The sequence below is a fragment of the Furipterus horrens genome, unplaced genomic scaffold (genome assembly GCF_987537825.1).
Source record: "Furipterus horrens unplaced genomic scaffold, mFurHor1.1.pri manual_scaffold_6, whole genome shotgun sequence".
In the NCBI taxonomy this organism is placed as follows: domain Eukaryota; kingdom Metazoa; phylum Chordata; class Mammalia; order Chiroptera; family Furipteridae; genus Furipterus; species Furipterus horrens.
In genome coordinates this window covers 181,328,657-181,353,970 of record NW_028327176.1, presented here as the reverse complement: position 1 = coordinate 181,353,970, position 25,314 = coordinate 181,328,657, and the positions used below count along the sequence as shown (strand labels likewise).

At 34.7% G+C, this 25,314-nt stretch overlaps 1 protein-coding gene and 2 non-coding genes across 3 annotated transcripts in view; all 3 read right to left on the bottom strand.

Moving 5' to 3' along the window:
* Nucleotides 1–7,769: 7,769 nt before the first annotated feature.
* Nucleotides 7,770–7,905, bottom strand: LOC150007928 (small nucleolar RNA SNORA50). The gene has a single exon (XR_016512150.1). It is a non-coding gene; the product is annotated as a small nucleolar RNA SNORA50 (small nucleolar RNA).
* An 8,759-nt stretch (nucleotides 7,906–16,664) lies between these two features.
* Nucleotides 16,665–25,314, bottom strand: part of LOC150007925 (mitogen-activated protein kinase kinase kinase 2-like) — a 48,663-nt gene continuing 40,013 nt past the window's right edge. The window contains exons 14-16 of the mRNA XM_090279961.1: nucleotides 23,308–23,437; nucleotides 17,728–17,905; nucleotides 16,665–16,996 (exon numbers count right to left, since the gene is read on the bottom strand). Of these exons, the coding sequence (XP_090136087.1) occupies nucleotides 16,771–16,996; nucleotides 17,728–17,905; nucleotides 23,308–23,437 (534 nt within the window). The 3' untranslated portion in view covers nucleotides 16,665–16,770. The remainder of the gene's footprint in view (nucleotides 16,997–17,727; nucleotides 17,906–23,307; nucleotides 23,438–25,314) is intronic.
* On the bottom strand, nucleotides 19,260–19,422 carry LOC150007927 (U1 spliceosomal RNA). Its single transcript, XR_016512054.1, has one exon. It is a non-coding gene; the product is annotated as a U1 spliceosomal RNA (small nuclear RNA).

Below are 25,314 nucleotides of genomic sequence, written 5' to 3'. Positions count from 1 at the left end.
ACACAGCAAAAGCAGTCCTAAGAGGGAAATTCATAGCAATACAGGCATATCTGAAAAGGAGAGAAGAATCTCAAATAAAAAAATCTAATCCTAAAGCTACAGGAACTCGAACAACAACAACAAACAAAGCCTACGGCAAAAAGAAGAAAGGAAATCATCAAGATCAAAGCAGAATTAAATGACATAGAAACGAAACGAACAATCCAAAAAATCAATGAAACTAGGAGCTGGTTCTTTGAAAAAATAAAGAAAATTGAGAAGCCTCTAGCCAGGCTCATTAAGAAAAAAAGAGAGAAGACCCAAATAAACAAAATCAGAAGTGAAAGAGGAGAAATCACGACTGATACCTCAGAAATACAAACAATTATAAGAAATTACTACAAACAACTATATGGCAAGAAATTTGACAACCTAGTAGAAATGCACAGATTTCTAGAAACATATAACCTTCCCAAACTGAATCAAGAAGAAGTAGAAAGTCTCAACAGACCAATAACAAAGAAGGAAATTGAAACAGTGATTAAAAACCTCCCTACACACAAAAGCCCTGGACCGGATGGCTTCACAGGCGAATTTTACAAAACCTTTAGGGAAGAACTAACTCCTACCCTCCTCAAACTATTCCAAAAAATCCAAGAAGAGGGAAAAATCCCAAACTCTTTCTATGAAGCCAGTATTACCCTAATCCCAAAACCAGGTCAAGACACAGCAAAGAAAGAAAACTACAGGCCAATATCACTGATGAACATAGATGCTAAAATCCTCAATAAAATTTTGGCAAACAGGATCCAGCAATACATCAAAAAGATCATACACCATGATCAAGTGGGATTCATCCCAGGGATGCAAGGATGGTTTAATATTCGCAAATCAATAAATATAATACATCACCTAAGCAAAATGAGACAAAAATCACATGATCATATCAACAGATGCAGAAAAGGCATTTGATAAAGTACAACACCCATTTATGATGAAAACACTCAGCAAAATGGGAATAGAGGGAGCATACCTTAACATAATTAAGGCTATATATGAGAAGCCTGAAGACAACATCATACTCAATGGACAAAAACTGAAAGCATCCCCCCCTGAACTCAGGAACTAGACAAGGCTGTCCACTCTCCCCACTTCCATTCAACATAGTGTTGGAAGTCCTAGCCACAGCAATCAGACAAGACAACGAAATAAAAGGCATCCAAATTGGGAAAGAAGAAGTAAAACTATCACTATTTGCAAATGACATGATAGTATACCTAGAAAACCCTATAAACGCCACTAAAAGACTACTCAATATAATAAGTGAATTTGGCAAAACAGCAGGGTACAAAATAAATATACAGAATTCTAAGGCTTTTCTGTACACCAACAATAAAATATCAGAGACAGAGGCAGAAAAGAAAGTACCATTTACTATAGCAACAAGAAAAATAAAGTACCTAGGAATAAACTTAAGCAAAGAGATAAAAGACTTGTACACTGAACATTATGCAACACTGAAGAAAGAAATTAAGGAAGATACAAATAAATGGAAGCAAATACCATGTTCTTGGATGAGAAGAAGCAACATCATCAAAACGGCCATACTACCCAAAGCAATTTACAGATTCAATGCAATCCCTATTAAAATACCAATGACATATTTCACTGACCTAGAACAAATCCTCCAAAAATTCATATGGAACCAAAAAAGACCCCGAATAGCAAAAGCAATCTTGAAATGGAAGAACACAGCAGGAGGAATCACGATACCAGACATCAAACAATACTACAAAGCCACTGTGATCAAAACAGTCTGGTACTGGCATAAGAACAGACATATAGATCAGTGGAACAGAATTGAAAGCCCAGAAATAAACCCAGGCCTCTATGGTCAACTAATCTTTGATAAAGGAGGAAGGAACATAAAATGGAATGAGAAGAGCCTCTTTAACAAATGGTGCTGGGAGAACTTGACAGGAACATGCAAATAATTGAAACTAGACCACCAACTTACACCACACACGAGAATAAACTCAAGATGGATTAAAGACTTAAATGTAAGCTGTGACACCATAAAAGTCCTAGAGGAAAACATAGGCAGGAAAATTTCAGATATCCCACGTAACAATATATTCATGGATACATCTCCTAAGGCAAGAGAAATAAAGGAAAAAATAAACAAATGGGACTACATCAAACTAAAAAGTTTCTGCTCAGCAAAAGAAAACATCAGCAAGATGAAAAGGAAACCAACCATATGGGAAAACATATTTGCCAATGATATCACAGACAAGGGACTGATCTCCAAAATATATAAAGAGCTTATACGACTCAGCATCCAGAAAACAAACAACCCAATTAAAAAATGGTCAAAGGACCTGAACAAACACTTCTCCAAAGAAGACATACAGAAGGTTCTTAGGCACATGAAAAAGTGCTCAACATCATTGGCCATCAGAGAGATGCAAGTAAAAACCACAATGAGATACCACCTTACACCTGTCAGAATGGCCATCATCAACAAATCAACAAACAACAAATGCTGGCGAGGATGTGGAGAAACAGGAACCCTACTGCACTGTTGGTGGGAATGCAGACTGGTGCAGCCACTATGGAAAACAGTATGGAATTACCTCAAAAAACTAAAAATGGAATTGCCTTTTGAACCAGCGATTCCACTGCTAGGATTATACCCGAAAAATCCTAAAAGCCTAATTCAAAAAAACCTATGCACCCCTATGTTCATAGCAGCCCTGTTTACAATAGCTAAGTGCTGGAAACAGCCTAAGTGCCCATCTGTAGATGAGTGGATCAAAAAACTGTGGTACATCTACACAATGGAATACTATGTAGCAGAAAGAAAGAAGGAACTCCTGCCATTTGCAACAACATGGATGGAACTAGAGAGAATTATGCTTAGTGAAATAAGCCAGGCAAAGAAAGCAAAATACCATATGATATCACCTAATACAGGAAAGTAAAGAGCAACACAAACAAACGAACTAAATAGGCAAAGACTAGAATAGTAGTCAGTAGGGGGGATGGGGGAGGGAGAGAAGGGGGATAAGTAAGGGAAGGGTCTAGTCAAGGAACGTGTATGAATGACTCATGGACATGGACAAAGGGGAGGGACATGATTGTGGGAGAAGGGATAAGCTGGGAGTGGGGAGCAATGGGGGAAAAATGGGACAAGTATAATTGAAAAACCAAAAAATAAAAATAAAAAAAAGAAATTAACTCAAAATCGATTAAAGACTTAAATATAAGACCTGAAACCACTTAACTCCTGAAATAAAATATAGGGAAAATACTCCTTGACATTAGTGTTTGCAACAATTTTTTGGCTATAACTAAAACACAAGCAACAAATGCAAAAATAAGTGGGACTACATACAGATTAAAAGATTCTGCAAAAATAAGTGGGACTACATATAGATTAAAAGATTCTGCACACACACACAAAAGATCAACAAATGAAAAGGCAACCTATAGAATGAAAATAAAATCTGCAAACCATATCTAATAAGGAGTTAATATCCAAAATATATTAAAAAGCCATACACTTCAATACAAAAACAAACAAACAATCCAACTAAAAATTGGGCAGAGGAACTAAATAGGCATTTTTCAAAGGGAAACATACAAATGGCCAGCAGGTACAAGAAAAGATGCTCAACATCACTATCATCAGGGAAATGCAAATCAAAACCACAATGAGATATCACCTCACATTGTTAGGATGGCTAACGTCAAAAAGACAAGAGATAATAAATGTTACCAAGAATGTGGAGACAAGGGAACCCTTGAGCACTGTAGGTGGGAAAGAAGATTGGTGCAGCCATTAAAGAAAACAGTATGGAGGGTCCTCAAAATATTAAAAGTAAACTTAGCATATGATTCAGGATTTACATTTCTGGGTTCATAACCAACAGAAATGAAAATAGAAATTTGAAGAGATAGCTGCACTCTCAAGTTTATTGCAGCATTATTCACAGTAGCCAAGATACGGAAACCACGTAAATGTCTGTCAATGGATGAATGAAGATACACACACAGACAGACACACAAACACACAATGGAGTACTATTCAGCCATGAGAAAGAAGGAAATCCTGTTATTTGAATGGACTTTGAGGGCATTATGCTAAGTGAAGTAAGTCAGGCAGAGAAAGACAGTACTGTATGATCTCATTTACATGTGAATTTAAAAACATTTGAACTCTTAGAAACTTTAAAAACATTTGAACTTTTAGAATAGAGTGGTGGCTACCTGGGTATGAAGGGTGGGGGAAATAGGGAGATGGTAGTCAGAGTAAAACTTCCAGTTGAAAGATGAATGGGTTCTGGGCATCTAACTTACAGGATAATAGTTAATAATATTATACTATACTTGAAAGTTGCTAAGAGAGTAGATCTTAATGTTCTCACCACAAAAAAAGGAATGGTAATTATGTAGCATGATGAATAACACTATGGTAGTGTGAGAAACGCTCACAATAAAAACTGGGACACAGGACTTGAGCAGTAAAACGAGGCCTTTATTCACGAGTCTGCAGAGCCGGGCGCACCCTCATAGCCAGGAGAATGTGCGCGCCAAGTAGACAAAGGAAACTGGTTTTATAGTCTTAGCTTCCCCACCCTGAAATTGCCACCCTAAAGTGATTATCTTTTCCACCCTGAAACTGCCACCCTAAAGTGATTATCTTCTCCACCCTAAAATTGCCACCCTAAAGTGATTATCTTCTTTGCCCTAAAGTGAGAGCAATTAGCTTCCCCGCCCTAACGCAATTAGCTCCCCCTCCCATCTCCTTCTTCCCCATTTCTACATTACTGGTTACTCCGGAGTTACAATCTAACACGGTTATCTAAATGCCCCTTCTGTGGTTTGTAGATATGCCAGTGCTGTCAGCTCCTTTCTCAGAGACCCTCTAATTACATTTGCCCTTAAGACCCTTTAATTACATTTGCCCTTTGTTACTAATGACTTTTTACTGGTTTGGGAGTCACTATGTCCTTGTTTCTAACAGTAGTAATCATACTGCAGTATATGTGTATCAAATCAACACGTTGTTCACCTTGAACTTACATAGTGTTATACATCAATTATATCTCAATAAAGCTGAGAAAAAGAATTTTGTACTAAGCAAAACACCTACATTTTATCATAAAAGTTTAAAAATTACAGATAAGCAAAAATAATAATCACTTATAAACTCGACCAACCTTGGAGTAACACCCCAGTATTTTTTCTATTTTTAAACAAAAAGTGAGATCATGCTATACACCTCATGTAACTTCATGTAACACTAGTCAATAATGTAAGAGTTCCATTGAATGGATTTCCTATAATTTATTTGCTTAATCCTTGTGATTATCAACTTGGCTAGGCTATGATGTCCAATTGTTTTGTCAAATTCCATTCATGATGTTACTATTAAGGTATTTCTTCGATATAATTGGCATTTATAATCAGTAGACTTTAAGCAAAGTGGAACACCGTCAATAATGTGGGTGGGCCTCATCCAATCAGTTAAGGGTATTAAGAGCAAAGACAGGTTTCCCTAGAAAAACAAAAATTCCGCCTCTAGAGTGCAACACAGAAGTTCTGCCTCTCTGAAGAATGCTAATACAGGCTTTGTTAAAGAAAGGCGAGGTACTGCTGTACTAAATACCTAAAAATATAGAAGTGGCTTTGAAATTGGGTAATGGGGTAGAGGATGAAAGAATTTTGAGATGCATCACAGGAAAAGCCTAGAATGCCTTGAAGAAACTATTGCTAGAAACACGGATATTAAAAGTGATTCTGCTGAATGCTCAGATGGAAATAAGAAATGTTATTGGAGACTAAAGAAAAAGTGGCAGAGTACTTGGCTGAACTGTTTTCTGTTGGGTGGAAAGAACCTGTAAGCAATGAAATTGATTATTTAGCTGAAAAAACTTCTACGTACAGGTTGAAAGTTTAGCCTGGTTTCAATTTGCTACCAATATTAAAATGTAAGGGAAGAAATAAATTGAAGACGGAATTGTTAAGAAAAAAGGAACAAGACTTGAAGATTTGGAAAATTCTCATCCTAATAACATGGTAAATAACGAAAAAGTATGCTCTAGAGAAAACACCAAAGGTGTCTGGTTAGAAACTATTTGCTAAAGAGATCAGGCTTGTGACTTATGGATGCAATCAACTAACTCAGCAGAAACCCTGCGAGCTTGGAAGAGGACAGAGATAGAAGTAAATGAAAGGCTGGAATTCTGTGGGCAAGAAAGGGACTGATAGAGCTGATCAACTGCAAACATGTTACACTTCAAGAAAAGGGATGAGTGATCTGAGGGGCATTGCAGAGGCCAGCAGGGCTGCTGCTGCCACCATAGGCCAGGAAGGCAAAGGCCTAGGGTGCAGGTCCAGTGATTTTGGGCCACTCCCTTGGTTCTGAGGAAGCAATGCCACCACCCCAGGGGGTTCCTCAAGACAGAACATGGAGACAATGAGAATTTTCCTCAAGTCTTAAAATAAAACGGAATCTGTTGCCCTTTTAGGTTTTAGACTTGTTTGGGACACAGGCCTTTTTTCCTCTTGATTTCTTCCTTCTAAAGTAGAAATGTCTATCCTCCATCTCTCCCACTTGAAAGCAGAAAACTAGTAGATTTGGTAGCTTCACAAATGAAAAAGGATTTTGCTCCAGTATGAATCATACACCAAGTATTACCCACAATTTATTTGAATGACTTAGATGATGATTTGAGTTGATGATGTTTAGATGAAATATTGGACTTAGCGTGGTTGCTGAAATGATTAAGACGGGTATGGTAGAATAAGGTGAATGTATTTCACATGTGGGTGGGTTATAAAATTTTAGGGGCCACAGAGCAGAATATAATGGATTTGTTTTCCCTCAAAAGAGATGTTTTGCCCTGGCTGGTATGGGTCAGTGGACGGAGCACTGGCCTACGAACCAAAGAGTTGCCGGTTTGATTCTCAGTCACAGCACATGCCTGGGTTGCAGACCAGGTCCCCAATTGGGGGCACATGAGAAGCAACCACACATTCATTCTCTCCCTCTCTTTCTTCCTCCCTTCCCCTCTTTCTGAAAATAAACAAAATTTTTAAAAAGAGAGAGAGATGTTTTGAGGTCCTAATCTCCAGTATTCAGAATATGACCTTATTTGGAAACAGTTTTTAGAAGTTAAAATTAGGTCATCATGGTGGGCCTTAATCCAATATGATTGTGGTATCCTTATAAAAACAAACAAACAAAAAAAAAACAAAAAAAAAAAAAACTAAACACACACAGAGGGATAGACACAAAGAGGGAGAACACCCTGTGAAGACAGAAGGCAGACACTGGAGTTATGTTTCCATGAACCAAGGAAAACCTGGTGTGACCAGAAGCTAGGAAGAAACAAGGAAAGATTTCCCTACAGGTTTCAAAGGAAGCATGGCCAAGAGGACACCTTGATTTTGGACTTCTAGTGTCTAGAATTGAAACAAATTTCTGATGTTATAAGTCACCCAGTTTGTGGTGCTTTGTTACAATAACCTCCATTGTTGGACACAGAGAGCCTGAATTTGGAGCTTTTATAGCTATATCTTAGCCTATTTGCTACCATTTCCACAGAATTAATTCCTAGATACAGAATCACTGGGTCAGAAAATATACAGCATTCTGAGGCTTTTGACTTACATTGCTTATTTGCCCTCTATATGAAAGTATTAATTTATATGAGCTCCAAAATTGTAGGAACATCCATTCCTTACACTCTGATACAGGCTTTGTTTATGCTATTTCTTAAAAATATAATTATTTTTTAAAAGAGCAGTTCCGTTGAAAGTTGAAGAGCCCTAGTTATAAGAGACTGTTACAATCTAGTACTGTTGCTTGGCCCATGAAACTACAGACAAGACACATCAGGTTCAAAAGCAGTGCTTTGTTCATGCTATTTTTAATCACTGTTAATTTCTGATTTGGGTAATCGAAGTGTCCAAGAAAATATATGCCAGAGCATATTGGGTAGGACATTATAGATTTGTATCCTGGAAAGATTCAGTTGCAATGTTTCTAGATTAGTCTGTTCTTGGTCCCAGAAAGTGATGAACTAGGGCAAAGTAAGGAAAATTGGGAACACGCTGTGTACAAGAGAAGATTTGGACAGACCAATCACAGTGGAAATAAATATCAGCTTTATTAACACTCAAAGTGCCATTCATTTATATTCCATAATCCAGGTTACTCAGAGTAACCCTCTGCACCACAATCTTTCAAAAAAAATGAACATGTAAAAAAAAAAAAGCAATTTTCATTGTGCTAATTATTGCAGGCCTTCATGCATGATACATCTAAACAAAGATGTGTGCCAACAATATACAAATTTCCATATAAACAAAGTCATTGATCACTAACGAAATATAAACATTATTTCTTTCACATTAGATTTTTAAATGGCTATTTACCAGCAAGAAAAACAAATACATAAAAACTATAAAACTCAAGAGATTTTATACATTTTTACAAGCACAACTTTTAATCAACAATACAAAGTCAAAATATGAATGAAATGTGGCACATACCACACTGTATCTGGCTTCTGGGAGGTTTTACTAATCATACTGGCTCCTTGTAACATAATAAGTTTAGTGACATTCAACTTCAACAGTGAATTTTATTCCTAACACAAGTAATTTTACATAGGACTGTATATTAAAATCAGAGTTTTCCTTAACTACAATAACACTGTCATATTGGAAATTTAATTTCCTTTTTTTTTTTCCTGCTAGTTACTTAACATACACAGTACAGTATAAAGACACTCAATGCATGTTTAAACATTTCTAAACCAATTTACAGTCCATTTCAAAAAACCACAATATATCAATGTATTGTTTTATAAAGGAGATCTGACCTTGGCCAGTAAGAAAAAAACTGAAAAGTTAAAATCTTTGGGGTAGAATAAAGGAAACATTCAAAAACAGTAGGACCAACCAAGAGAAACTGGAGATATAAAAATCTTGGCATCTTTTCAAGATCATTTAGTTTCTCATATATTTTCCATAGCTCTCAAAATTCAAAGACCATTTTAGTGAACAGTTTCTTTCTTTCTTTTTTTTTTTTTGCTACTGCTTAAAATCTATTTTCCCTCTTAATCTGTATTTCAGAGAATTCTCAAAAGAAAAGTCAATGCTCTTCCCTGCAAGAGTATTTTAACTGATAGCTAAGTAAATTTGCAATTTTGGAAATACAAACATACTTTGAATGGTTAAAAACAAAATTTTAAAAATATTTTTGATCAGCCAGCTGAAAATATATTCACATAGTAAATGATCTCTCAGAAAGCTTTTATATATGTTTAATTCTAACTAAACAGTACCCTCATATAAAACAAGTTCATAAAAAATGTAGAAATAAATGAAAATAAGAAATTACTGGAATATATAAATGTGCCCACAGACAGAAAATGACATCTCCACACACACATCCCCTGACACACAAACTTATGAGCATACTTTCAACTAGATGGATTTCAAAATACACATAAAATCAGAAAGTGATGTTGAACTCCTGAGTTCTTCAACAAAGATAGAACCATAGATAAGTATACTTTGTAAAAGCAATAAAGTTCATTCAATAAAGTTCATTGAAGTCTGTAATAGCAGTGCAGTTACTGATGGCTACTTCTTGAAAGAAGTTAAAACATAGAGACACAGACAGTAGTTCAACGCACACATTCATGATGCTCACACACCCATCAACAATTATTGGCAAGAGTAATAAGTCAGTGTACAAATTAAACATTTCCAGAAATGTGCAAAAAAGTCAACCTTGATAGGGAAAAAAAACTTGTACATAATTATAAACCGCCCAGCATTCAACTATGATTAAAAATGTTTATAGAGAGAAACTAATAGGTTAAATATAAAGAATTTAATGGCTACATTAAAAAAATGTACATTAGGTCAAAGGGTAAATTTACAAATTGATAATCATAGTTTGCAACAATTATTCTCAAATTTATCCAAGTTTACTCTTATTTACAATGATATTTGAATAAAAAGAACCATGTGAAATGTAAGAGATGTCAGACATTTAGAAGTATTTTTGGTATTAACTCTTTTAATATTTCTGATTCAGGGTAGCAAATTTAAAAACCAACAGCAATATAAAAATGTAAACCTTTTACTAATTAAGACTGTATTTAAAACAATCATTTGTTTCTAAAGATGTATTATTATCCTTAGACACTGTACTTTCACTTGAATAGGGTTTGGCCCACTTTCTTTTGCCAATAATAAGCCTTTTCAGCTCAAATGTTTCCACAAGCCCTCTTTTCTTAATCCAGGTGGAAAAAAGTCTTTGGAAAAATGAGAATATATCAAATCCATTTTAGAGTTTAAGTATCCACTAAAGTTTAAGATGTAATTTTGTTATTTATCTCTCCCTTCTACGTAATGCTAATGCTAAAATCACCAGGAGTTATATATGCTTTTAAAAAATAAACTCTAAAAAATATAAATAAGTAAATGAACATAAAAATGCTTTTTCAGTACAGTCACAAACTTTACTGTTCTCAACTATCATCATGTGACTCAGATATCCTTATTTGGGGACAAATTTTGCATGGATACTGGAATGCAGACTTCCTTGTGTTCCAAAATGTCTATGGCACAAAACAGACATCAGTCTATAATTTACTTTTCTTCACAGCTTTCCTGAAATGCCCCTCAAGTCAAACATAAATTCATCAATGTGAAGATACTAGGAAGAAAGTACACGACCAATCTGAGGCATTATATGTCAACATCTATGGTCATCTGTTAATAAGATCGGCACGTGTACAAGCTCAAGTTTGTAATGTCTATATAGTTCCATAATAGTTGAAGTAAATTCTGCATGTCTAAATGCAAACACTGAGCACCTCTCCTTTTACTTGAAGGATAGATTGAAATACAAATTCTACTAGTACCTGCTTTATCATTTTTATCCTATTAGCTTACTGGTAAGCAGAAATAACAGTGTTAAATCATTTTGGCAATGGACGCAGGGAATATAAAAGCTTTGGTTTAAAGTGATTCTGATAACACAGATTGTGAATGTAAACAAAAAGTAATCGGGCATAGGGAATAATGGTATTCGCTGATTTAATGCCTTTGCTATTATTAACAATGATATCGTATTACTGTCAATTAAAATGCAGAATTATGAAAAACATGAATTACATAAAAGACTGCATGCAGGCAACAGATAAAATTTATTCTTGTCTTTATTATAGCTCCCTCAACTTTCTGAAGCTAAATCATGTCCACTCTATCACTGAGAAAAGATTCTCTAGACTCCCCCTGACAGCTCATAACCATTTACAGCTCTGAAAGGCAAGTACAAAAAAATGGTTGGCTCTCAAACTTCCAATAACTATTATGGCATCCTGTTCAGAATGCAGGCAGAAGTCAAAGAACAGCTAAAGAAAATTGTGAAGTAGGAACAGTAGCTTCACAGCATGCCTTCCCTAGCCAACCAAAGAGAGGTGTAAGAAAATTTCCTTTTGAACATTTCATAAGCTAAGGAAGCTTATTTTAATAATGTCTGGCAGAACTTCTATTCCTAAGAGTTCATGAAGAACTACTGAAAATCAATTACTTTCTATTTAAGGATTATATGTAAGCTATTATACACACATACAAATTTAACTTTCATCTTTTAGCAACCAAGAGTTTGGCAATTTAAAATAAATACCTTTATTAAACAATCATTTGTACTAGTTACTTGTAGAAAATGTGCTGGTATTCCTACCTGAGGATGATTACTCTCATCCATCATCAGTAGGTGGTACACATTTGAGCTGTTCCTCCAAGAACAGAGACTAATCTAACTGAACATTCATACCTTTCCTCTCTTCTCATCCCTGTCCCAACTCTACACACACACACACACTTCACAGAAAAGTAAGCTAGAGTTTTCATCAAAATGTTAGATTAGAATTTGCTATCCCTGGATTTCTTGTGCATTGCCCAAAGTTTAGGAACCTTAACCATTTAAACCACCTCTTGAGGGCAAAAACCACCATTCTACCTCTGCTATAAATATCATAACTGAACCATGATATACAAAGAATCTGGACAGTGTCAGTATGATTGAAAATCAAGAAGTCAGTCTGGAAAACAATTTACTACACATTTCTTTAGAATTAGAATACCTCTATCCTTAGGAGTTCACATCTAGTGGAAACTGCAGTGTGTCTATTCCGGACTAATGCTAATGTTTGTCTTTGAACATTAAAAAAAAGGGGGAGGGGGAAGGTAGAAAAGGGTAGGAGGAAGAAGCAGGCATTAAGAAATATTTAAGGGCCAATACACAGTCTAAAGCCAAATCAACTCTTGAAATCAATGATTTTGGAAAAAATCTTCATTTTGGTGGGTAATGTAAATTATTGATATAAAATAAAATTAAGGCATATAGAGAAAAAGGCACTACCAAAAATTAACAATTAAATTGCTTTCATTAACATTTAACTAATCTTAAAATTCAAATAAATATGAACAATCACATTTCTAACAAAGGTCAAAAAATAAGAAACAGTAAGGTCTCAAGAAATTGTCCTGTTCTTAGTATAAATAATTACCACTAAGAGAATTCAATTTCTATCAAATGTCTTAGGTATTTTAACTATTTAGACCAAACAAAATATTTGGTTTTCTTTAAAAAAAACAGCAGAAGAAAACATGTTATGGAACAAATGCCCTTCATCACTGAAACTATTAAGAGAACAGGCTGGGTTTTGTAAGAGGGAGTCCTGAGAGAGAGAGGCTGCCCAACCTATGTAAGTCCCTCTAACTTGGGGATGCTTTTAATGTAAGTTGTTAATGACATTTTAATTTATAACTACCAATAATTACCTAAAATTGCTTTCCCTTTACATCACATACAAAGTTATATTTTAAAACATCATTGCTGAACTTTCAGAGTTAGGGTAAACCCTATTGTTTGCCCATGTTTCCTCCTAGACTGTGACCTTCTTAAGAATAAATTTAGTACCTGACACAATAAGCCACAATTATTGACAAAGCAAATAAAAATGATTTGCCCTATTAAAAAAAAATGACAAATTACTAGTCTTGATTGACACCAGGTGATTTTATATCCATGCTATTGGTCCCTAGACTCCAATGAAATCATTGGCTCAGAACTCTGCCATGGGCCAAGGAGTCTGCATGTGGCAAACATCTTGGCTTTTGAACCTAAGCTTGGCCATCCTTCTAAACTATTCAGATTTGATTTTCTTAATAACTTCACGTTATATTTCACAACTCTATCTCAGAAATACTACAGACCAGATCTGACATATATGAGGTAAAGTAGCAAAAAGTTACGCTAAATAATTTCACTTTTTAATGTAGTTTCAACTGAGAACAAGATAGACTCCCAAGAGAAAGCCAATTTAATTTACTCTAAAATAAGTTGTAATTTTTTTTCTTGTAGTTCGGCCTGTGCATCAGTCTTCAATCATTTTTTTGAAGTTAGAAACATGCTTTGTAAATGAGGAAAACTGAAAATTTTTCAAGATATTCATACTGAAAATCTCAAAGCCTATATACTTTTAAATACATTTTAAATAATTACTAACAATCAAAATCTCCATTAGTCACTATATTTTCAACCCTTTTATTCAATACACTTTGTTTGCAATGGAAAAGATCTCATATTTGGCTCAAACCTAAGTCATGCCATTTTGAATCTCTAAAGGCTAAGTAGAAAGATACTTCCTGAAAAGCACAGGTAAGACTGCTAGTGAATCTTCTCCAGCACCAAAAGTCTGCTACAATCAAAGCAGAAAACATTTTAAAGGCACAAAGTCAGCAGTCTGACCATTTTTCCAGCCTCAGCAAAGAAACATTACAGTATAGAGGAATCAGTTGTGCATTTAAAAAACAAAATACATTGAGAGTCATCTTAAATAAAAAGTTCAAATTTCATTTGTTGATCCATATCATTATTAGAAATAACAAGTTGGAGTGTTATATCTAACTGCCCCTAATAGAGGTGTTGCTTCAAAATTTTCTTTTTTAAATTTACTTTTGGTCATCCATACCTCACCCACTTCAAGCTTTTTTGTTGTAATAGCTTTTATATATATTTTAATTTTTCTTGTAGTTTTGGTACCTTTACAATTTGTTTAAAATAAATTCACATCACATTTTATATAATAACTCTGTAAACTATTAGTCTATTTTTAAGTTTTACATAAAGAACAATATTTTCCCATAGCTAATAATATTTTTCTTATAAAACAAAGGTCTTCTGCAGCAGTGTTAAGTAGTTTTTTTTTTTCAGGTTTATTTTCTATAGCATTTAAAAAGAAAAGAGAGACTCAAAAAAGCAAACAATTTTGCTTTGAGTTTCACAGTCTCCCAAGATTTCTCTCTAAAGAGCATTTGTCTCATATTCTGCACCACTGGTTACCCTGACAGACCAAAAATGAGCCAGAAAAAAATCACAACCATACAAGGCAAAGAAACAAAGAAAACACCCACTGGTCCAGATACCATGATATTGCTCAAGTAGGAGATACGCCTTCACTCATAAAAGATGAAGAAATATAACAGATCAATATCCTTGGGGACTATGCTTATAACACAAAGATGTGATAGTTGATTTTCCAGGGGAGGAGCCACTAATGTATATTCTTCTTGGTGAGCCACCTCCTTTGATTATAAGGTATGGGAGAATCTTTGTGCTTTGACTTCTCAGTCTAGCTAGTGGAATTTCAAATTTCCTACAGAGAACACCAGAAAGAACCTTGATATGGTAAACCAAAGTCTACTTAACTTCAGAAACAGTATTTTAAAAGAATCCCTAAAGATTATGCTTTTTAGCAGAAAATAAAATACCTGAGTCCCCTATAATATAATCCCACAAAAGGCATCATCACTAAATGGGCCTTCAGGAAGACTACTATTTTCTAGATGTTTTAAAATACTGAAAAAACTGCAAGCCATCAAATTATTAATGTCATTCATATTTTTCAGTAGCACAAGTCCATTAGAGATAGTGGAATTCTCCTAGTTGTCTTCTTCCATTTAATGTCCTTGCTCTTAGTGGATACATTATACTAGAAATAGCTGGTAGTTTTAACATTCCTATCAAGTAGTTAATATTTGTTTTTGTATGCTTTTCTTTCCCCAAAATTATAAATTGAGTTGAGAAAAGAATATATACAGGTGGCTGAGTTCAATAAGCTCTGTGTTTAAGTTCATTTTGTTTCTAAAATGGAAGCTACTGATTTGGGTGCAATATGCAGCTGGTAAGAAACAGGTTGCTACTTGCTGTTCAGATCATTCACCCTTGACTTGAAGTTGTGATAGCTTCTGTTGTAAAACCCTCATTACGCATTACACTTTCTCTTTGAAATTTACTTTTTGCAAGGAATCTGCTTTGTAAATGGCTGTTACCACTTTATAACTGAGGCTGGTAATAACAACACAGTTTCTCAACTTTGGTACTTTTGACATTTTGAGCAGGACAATTCTTCGTTGGGAGGCAGGAGGTGTTGTTGTCCTTGTATACTGTAGTTTGTTTAGCAGCATTCTTGGGCTCTACTCACTAGATGCCACTAGCATCCTCCTAAGCTGTGACAACCAAAACTGTCTCTAGGCATTGCAAAATGCCAAGAGAAATTATCACCACCCCACCCTTAAGATCCACTGTTTTACTGTTTTTGTTTGTTTGTTTGTTTTGAGGTGCTTTCGTATTCTGTAATCCCAAGAACAAGGGTTTTATCTCATGACACTAGCTTTATGGATACTCCAGGTTAAACATTTAGTTCCTAAGAAATGTTATCTATGGGGAATCAGGAGCTAGAAATAGGAAGATATAATATAAATTATTTTGGTTATTTCTCTTTTCCCTTAGTTTGGGGACTTTCTCCCTCAGGTAAAGAACACAATTTAAAATACACTAAACAACACTTAGTTCTGCTTTTCATTATTTCTGTTGATAGGAAAATGTGGTCTCTTTTACCACATTGAATTAGAGCAACCTCCTTTTGTCTTTTAATTTGTATTTGCTCACTGACTTCCCATATTTGTTTTAAAATACTATCTTTTATGTTTTTAAACAGAAGGCCATCCCTTAAGGTTTATAGATTCCAGTAACATGGATCTTTTATAGTGTATTTGCTTATTATACTGACTAGAATGAACAAATAAACATACCTCTTAGGAGATTCATATTTTCTATCAAGATTACTACTGAACAAAAAGCTTGGTAGACAGAGGTTAGGATCTAAAGAATACAGATATAAGAAGGAATCTATATTCTTTAAGTTTAGTACCTACTCTAAAATCGAGTTTGGGCTCAGACCCACAAATAAGAATCTATTTTAAATACTATCATTAAAAACTACAAATTATACATCATTTTCTTCTTCTTGTTTTCCATGTCTCCCATCACTGACAATTTGTCATTGATACAGAGAAAGACTACAGTCTTTAAGTATTCCAAATGATTTGTTTGTACTAGAAAGAGTGACCATGTACTAAAGTGCTTTATGTCTCTGAATCACATCAGTACATTATAAAAATTAAATTAAAAAAAGTTTCAAGTTCTTGTAAGGAAAAAAAGATTAAATATAAAAAATTTAGGTTACTATTATTAAACAAATTAACCAAGAATCAAGAGAAACACTTTCCCTCTTGTCTTTTTTTCTCGCCCATCTCTCTTTTTTTATAAAAAAAGAAAAGTGCAGTCAGAGAGAAGGTGAATGGATAGATGGGAGCAGGCAGAGGCACAGGACAGGTTACTGGCTGCTAGTGATAATGCACAAACATGTGCCTTAAGAGTTCCTCAGCTGAAGGTCTCAGTTTGGCCTCTATAAAGATCCGTTTGAGGAAATCGCGAGTATAGTCTGAGACATGAGGTGGCAGCTTTGGGTTTGTTGGCTGAGTGGCGATTTTAAATATGGCAGCCATTGCTTCATATTCTGCCCAAGGAGGCTTTTCAGTTAGCATTTCTACCACAGTACAGCCCACACTCCTAAAAAGAAATTTTTAAATTACATTACACAAACAATATCATGATGAAAGAAAGCCAGATAATGAGAAACAGGAGTGAAGTCTATATACATTTAAGTATGACTTGGTTTCAAGTTAAGTTTCATTTAAAAGGTTGTAATTATTATATATATATAACATAATTTAAACATAAAAACCAATGAAAATAAACCACAATTTAAGGAATGACTCCAATAGCTAAGCAAAAACATTCCTCATTTTATAGTTTTTGCTTTATGTAATTCTATAACTTGACATTAAGTATATTTTTGGGTCTTTATCTTACAAATACAAATGTTAAAACTCTGCCTTTAGATGCCTAAAATGATTATCTATTGTATTAAAAAAAACTTCTCTGGTGGAAAGAAGAAAATGGCCATTATAAGTTTTAGCTTAAAATTATTAAGCAATTAAAGTGTAACTGAATTATAAGAGACTAACAATAAAGATTAATTATTTTAAAATTCTTCAGGGAAATGATAGTTTTCTGATGCTGAAGTTGCTTAAGACGAAATTCCTCCTGAAGAAGGGAAGACAGGTCCAAGACCTCCATTTATCCATTCAATGATTAAGTTTCAAAGAGGCATAATTAAAATATTAATCTTTATAATCCTGACATCCTATTTCGAGAGTACAAAAGGTAATTGAAATCTGGCTCAGTAATTTCCATCCTGGATGGAAATAAGTAAGACAGGTGTTTTCAGGCAAACCTACCAGATATCGGCTTTTCTGCCATACCCTTCCCCACTGATGACTTCAGGGCTCATCCAGTACGGCGTGCCTGTGACTGACTTCATTCCTGTCCCTGAAAGACAGATGCTTTGAAGCCGTTTGCTGGTTCCAAAATCTCCTAATTTGACGTTGCCTGTTGAATCTCGGAGAATATTTGCACCTAAAAATAAGAAACATCTTCATTTCATTATTTTTATTAGTAGTTTGAAGTATAATCTAAAAGAACAATGACAGAGAATTAAACTTTAAATACACTTCAATTTGTCTCCAAAACTAGACTGCTTTTCATCTTCTGAACAGTACCTGTCACGATGCCAGACACACAAACAGTTCTCAGTAAGATTCACAACACAAACACTGAGTTTTTAGAGTCAGGTATGCGCTTTAAAACCTAAGAAGGTTCTCTCACGGAAAAGGACTGATTCAGAGGTAGGAGGGGATGAAAAAGAAGGGAAAGGGGAAAGGTCAAGAGAAGGATAGAGAGCAACAACAGGCTCTTGGGCACAGTTTCTCTATCATAAACCAAGAGGCTTATGGCTGAAGCTTGTTTCTCTGAGAAGAAATTTCCTGAAGGAGTTTCATAATCAAGACTTCTATCACATTCTGCCCCCCCTTAATGTTAGTTATCTTATATTTTATAGTTTTCCTAAATATTGGGTTTGCTTTATATTAATTTTACTTCTTGATTTCTATATATTTTAAGCTAAATCTCTTCTAACAAAGCTTTGGCTTTTTTTGTTTTAAAATTTCATTCACTTTTATAATAAGTTTAATTTATTTATTATAAACTGACTTTGATTGCCTAGCTTCAAGTTTGTTGACTCCTCTACTGTAAAGTTCCCCCCTTTCCATACTGTACTCTTTAGGAGAAGTTCACTATGTGCAGTCCACAGTTAAGGAGTCAGGAGTTATGCTCCAGGCTGAGTAGATACATAAATTGTTTGGAATTATTTAGAATTATTCTGCAGAGATTTGTCTCCTCTCTTCCATTTATTATTTGACCATTCATGTCAGTATGAACACATGGATTTTACTGTATACTTTGGGTTATAAACCAATAAGGTTTTTGTTTTGTTTTGTTTTTTTCCTTTGCTCAAGTCATTCCAGCTTTGGCCATTGGGAACTCTTCCATTAGCTCCTGTGTCCTTTTGCCATACTCTGACCATTGCGTTCTTATCTGTTTTTCGTTTGGGGTTGTTTCTAGAATTTTATTACTTTGGGGCACTATTAGATACTCCAGGCTCAGCTTGCATATTTCCTGCACCAGTCCTACAATCAGCCATCTCTTCAAGGAGCCCTGGTTACTTTTAACGGTATCAGAAATCAAGATCCAGGTGCTAAGTACATTTATTTTTTATTCTCTATTTTCCCCTTTATTTATCATTTTTAAAACTCAATCTTTTTTTCTGGGATTATAAGTCTAGTTTCTGTCTAATAGAAATTACTTTTATTCTCATTTTTAGTTTTGTCTGGAAGCTACCTGTTTTATTTTATTTATTTATTTATTTATTTTTAAGGGGAGAGCGTGAACACAGTCCCCCACTACCACAAATTATGCAGTTGAGTTCCCACATTTGGGGAAATCGCAGGAGTCAGCACATCCGGAGTGCAACGGATAAGCCTCGCCCTGGGAAAACCACCTTCATAATCATGGTATCTCCCCTGCCAGGTAAACTACTTGTTTTTAAATGAACAATTCATTTTGTTACCTAATTTTCATTTTTAAATTTAGCTCACTGTTTTTAAGTTTCCTAAACGTATTTTATATTTTAAAAAAATCCTTATTTTCTAATTTTTTTATGGACCCTAAGAAGGAGAGTTATCAGTGGAGAGAATGTATAATGTCCATTCCCATCATGAGCTTCTGTACTTGTCTTTCTGTTCTCCCAGCAAATTCCCCAGCCTAGTGGATGATAGCTCTCCTCAGCCCCTTTGCAGGAGAGGATACAGGCTCCATTCTCTGCATGCTGTAAGCCTAAGTGAAACACATACCAGTGACCCTGTAAAACAGCACTGTCTATGCTATTTAACACCTCACTATACAACACCTAAAGAGGACTCTGTCAAAGAAAGGCACTATCTCTAAAATATTTAACCAGGGGAAGGACAACAAACAAGCCATATTTTACTGGCTACAAGCTGGGATAAAACAATCCCAAGCAGGTCACAGCCAGGGAGAACTATTGCTGGGGAGTAATCACCAATGTTGATCCAATGCCCATTCACACAAAGGCCTGAGGAGAAAAACGTGTACAGTATTCCCTCACTTATCGCGGGTATTATGTTCTAGACCCGCCCCCCCCCAATAGGTGAAAATCCATGAAATAGGAACCTTACATTTATTTTAGTATTTATATATATTTTAAGGCTTTATAAACCCTTCCCATACACTTATAAACCATTCCCAGTCCCTTACTACCCTTTCCCACTCCCTTATTAACCTTTTCCACACTTTTTATAAACACTGCTTATGTTCTTAAACACATTCTACTCTTAAACCTATGTAACTTTAACAACATATGTATACAGTACCACAAAATCCCGCGATATAGCGAAAAATCCATGATAAATAATTAAATATAATGTTTTTAAAAATCCCGCGATACAGTGAAGCCACGATAAGTGAACCACGATATAAAGAGGGACTACTGTAATCAGGTTCCCAATATAGTCTCCTAATTTTTCAAAACTTATTTTCGATACCTTAAAAGTAAGCTATTGCCCTGACCAGTGTGGTGCAGTTGGTTGGGTGTCATCCTGTAAACTGAAAGGTTGCAGGTTTCATTCCCAGTCAGGGTACATGTCTCGGTTGTAGGTTTAGTCCCTGGTCCACACATGAATGAGAGGCAACCGATCAATGTCTCTCACATCATTGTTTCTCTCCCTCTCTCTCTCTCTTCCTCCCTTCCTCTCTCTCTAAAATCAATAAGCATGTCTGTGGGTGGAGATTAAAAAATAATAATAATAAAGTAAGCTATTATGGAGATTTTTTAAACATACACAAAAGCAGATACCCATCACTCAGCCCCAACAACCATCTGAAAATCTTCCCCAACCAAACTGCTAGCCACTCTCTTTCCCTCATATTATTTGAAGTAAATTCAAGACATCATCTCACTAGTTCCAATAGATAGGTTTAAGAGATAAAGACTCTTATTACACCTAACAGGATAAACAATAACTCCTTAAGAATATTAAATATACACTCGGTGTCTTTTAGTTTTTTAAAAAGCAGATTCCAAATAAGTTTCATACATTGAGACTCAATAATATATCTTTTAAGTCTTTGCTAATCTAAAGTGCCCTCTAATCTATTTTTCTTTGGAATTTATGAAGAACCTGTTTGCCTGTAGCTTTCCTATTGTCTAGATTTTGCTGACTCTATCCCAAGGGATCGTATTTAACATGTTCATATGTCTGATATATCTGTTCTATAACTCTAAAATTTGGTAGCTGAATCTAGAGGCTTAATCAGACTCAGATTCTTTTACTTTTTGTAAAATTACTTCATAAATATGATGATGTATCTAAGGACAGGAAGTCTCAACTGCTTCCATTTTAGTGATGTAAGCAGCTATTAATGTTTAATGCTTATATCTATTAATTGGTTACTGGTTGCAAAATGGTACTATTCCATCATTCCTTCTTCATTTGTTAGTCAAAATGATTCTATAAAGATAAGTTTTCTTCCATCCATTGTTTAGTCCTCAATGGTATAGTTAGAAAAAGAAAGGCAGAATGAAGGAACCCTGTTATGAAATAATGAGTTTGTTCCCTAGTAACAATTATCAATTAGTTTTTTCCTAAGCTTCATTATGAACTCATAGGTTTAAACTTAAGTCACCTTTCTTTTTCCCTTACAATTTAAAAACTGCCCATTATAAAAATTTGGGAAATGTAGTAAAAGTAAAAAAGTATGCTGAAGAAAATAATTATCATTCATTTTACATTTGGAAATAACCACTGTTAATCACATAAAAAATTTTCTTCTAGGTCATACTTTATTTTTACAAACCTGAGATCATATTGCATATCTAATTTTATATCTTACTTTTCTCCTATCAATATATTTGCCCTATAATGATTTTAAGTCAGCTTGTTGTTTCCAACCTCCTCATTTTAACAGTAGTTTGTCACTCTTGCTGACAAGGTCCACTTGGGGGTGTATCTCCCCTTGGTTCCTTTAGCTTGTCTCTTTATAAAGAGTGCTAAAGAGAAACTGGCTTGAACAGAGATCACTCCTAATAGAATAATTCACATTCAATAAGAGATCACTCCTAATAGAATAATTCACATTCAATAATTTCCCTACGTGGTTCTTAAAGCTATCAGCTTGTATACTTGACAACTGAGGTCTGCCCAAGCTCAGTAGGTCTTAAAATGAAAGACAGGTTTCAATTTCTTTTAGATCATAAGCCATGTCTTCATTCTCTCAGACTCACTGGTAAGCTCCATTCTAGTACACATGATCTGGCTCAGCATTTTCCAGCACATTTCAATATATCACTAGAAACTGGTTAGGTATGTTCTCTTTAGTGTGAATATGGCCATATTCAGGATGTGGCTCACCATAAGGAGGTAGTAAATACCTGGTAGCTCATAAGAACCCTCAGAAAGACCAATAAAAAATGTATTTATTTATTTATTATTTATATATGTGTGTACTTATTATTCTTATCAGTTGATCAACTAGAGTCACCTTTGAATTTGGGGTCATACCCAATTTTTTATAAAACCAAACCTCAGTTTTTATAGAATTAAACCCCAGTTTTTATAGAATCAAACCTTCAGATATGCTTTGCAATACAGAATTTTAAGTCCTCTCAAATTGTACGTATCTCCCCCACTCACTTTTGTCTCACGTCATGCATTAACCTTATATACCTGATCCCTGAAAATGAGCTTAACGGAGTTGAAGTTCATCAAAGCTCAATCTTAGGTTCTCATCCTCCTCCTTCTTATTCTCTCCTTAGGTAATAACGCCCATTCCAATGGCTTTAATTAAATATGATCTCAATATAAGTATGTCACCATCATAGCTATTTGAATGCTTTCTAGATACCAGACTATTTTAAGCATATTATACACATTAACTCATTTAATCCTTGTAAGAACCTTATGGGTTCCACATTATTATCACCCTCACTAAATATGAGGAACTCAGGCATGGAGGGATCATGTGAATGTGCAAGGTCACTTGGTTAATGATGGAGAAAGCCTGAATTTGAACCAGGCCATCTCTTGTCAGAGCCCCTTCTCTAAATCACTATATTCTAATGCTTATGTTCTCTATATAAAAACATAGTCTCAATTCTGTGATCATTTTGAACTTTATTGATTCTGTGAACCCCCACAGCGGAGCTACCCATTGTAGAGACCTGAAAATCAGGACTAGTTGGAATATTGACTGAGTCCATGAGAGAGCAGAATTATTTTCTTATGGTACTTTAAAGGTAAATGTATTGATATAAATGTTAAATTTATTAACCGTATTACTTGATTCATTCACATTCACCAAAAAAAAAAAAAACATGTGCACTTAAAAAATACCTCATTACTTACCTTTGATATCTCTATGAACAATCATATTACTGTGCAAATAATGGACACCCTCCAGAATCTGACGGGTGTATTTCCTAGTCACATTCTCAGTAAGAGCTCCATATGCTTTTAATTGATCCTTAATTGAACCCTAAAAGAAAACAAAGAAAACTACGGTGTGGTTTGAAATAAAAACCACCATATTAAATCTTCACTTTTAAAAGAATCCTACTTCATCAGTGGGAGGCTTTAGTTGGAGAGCACAGGAATTCTCAGTAAGAACATATACGCCATCTCATTTACATACAATTCTATATAGTCCCTGACTAGAACTATGAAAGAGTATGGCTCACAGGTAAAGGAAGCCCTTAAAACTGTTTCTTGATGGATAGCCTTGTTTCTATGACTATGTTGTTTCCAATTATCTCCTATGCCTTGCAACCATGTTTTTAAAAATTCTCCAGTACTTTTATGTCATTTTTTTGCCTGGAATATACTTTTGTTTTTCCTACTTGCTCTTTTACATATATCCTACTTTATTTTTTTATCTGTTTTTTTTCTTTCTCTGTTTTTAAGTGTTTTATTGATATCTGCTAATTTATTTCTCAGGAGAAATAACAGGTATAATTAAAAAGTCAGAACACATGAACTTTTTAAGTTTTTTCTTTATATACTCAACATTCTAGTTCAAAATAAGAGAAAATATAGAGGAATTTCAAATTTTTGTAAGTGTTTTTAAGGCAGGATGCGGTGCCACCTCTGAGAATGCTGTATCAGTCTGAAATGAGACATGCACACCTGAATTTACAAAAGCTTCCCTACTGATTCCAATGTACAAATTTGATGAATACTCATCCACTTCACAAAATGGAAATGAAATGCTTCCTAAGAGACAAATCTTTTCTTTTAAACAGAAAACATATTCAAATGTTTCTGCCTTCCCTTGAATTTTAGTAAACAATGTACTTTGTCATATAAAAGTAGATACTTGAATTTTACAGGTTTAACCATCTGTTGTTTCTACTATTCAAGAGCAATCCCTAAAGGGACAGAATGATGCCATTCTGCTGGCCTTGACTCGTAGACTAGTGTGGAAAGCCTCAGACAAGGAGTGAGCCCAGCCAACTAACTACACCTATTATTCAACATGGCTTGTTTCTTCAGTCTACTTACTGTACCTCTACTTGTAGTAAATATATACAATAACCCAGCTTGAACTGAGCTTTCCAAACAGTAAGTCCCCAAATAATTGTAGGCAGTGAATGAGTGATGGCCTTATGGATCCATTAAATCATTAGGTAGCTGGGTCAGTGGCCTATGGCACTAACAGATCCATTGGTATAGTCTTGTTACCTTTCTGTACCATAAAATGTTACTTTCTTCAGTGCGAACAACTAGAATGGTTTGGGAAGCACTGTACCAGCTAAAAATTGTGTGTGTGTGTCTTTCTGTGTGTAAAAGTAACATAGATAAATCAAATGCTAGTCCAGGTATCAAAGATAAAAGAAAGTTATAGTTCTAGTCTGAAAGTAGTTCTAGATAAACTAAGGAATGGAATGGTACATTTGGGAGAACTGAAGAAAGAAATGACAGATGGAGAATTTTGAATCTAGGGCATAAAGGGGTCCAGCATAATAAATTTAACAAGAGAAATTGTAGAGTATCATTCACAAACTTAAAGAGATTCAGGGAAGTCTAGGAACATTTATGTTCAACCCATATATACCATGGGCTTTCCTAAATATTACTAATTTGGTAACATGCTTTTCAAATTCAAAAAATGACAATCTATACTTTCAAGAGATAGCTGCTCTTACAAAACCAGGTGTAACTAATGAGAAACATGCTCTAATACCTCTTCCTGAATAGTCTTAATTTAATCCTAAAATTGCTAAGAATGAAAAAATTACCCATATCCATTTGTGATGTCAGTTCTAACCAATTAACCATTTTATTTTTTTATGTATGTTTTATTGATTATGTTGTTACAGTACTCCCAATTTTTTTCCCCTTTGCTCCCTCCGCCCA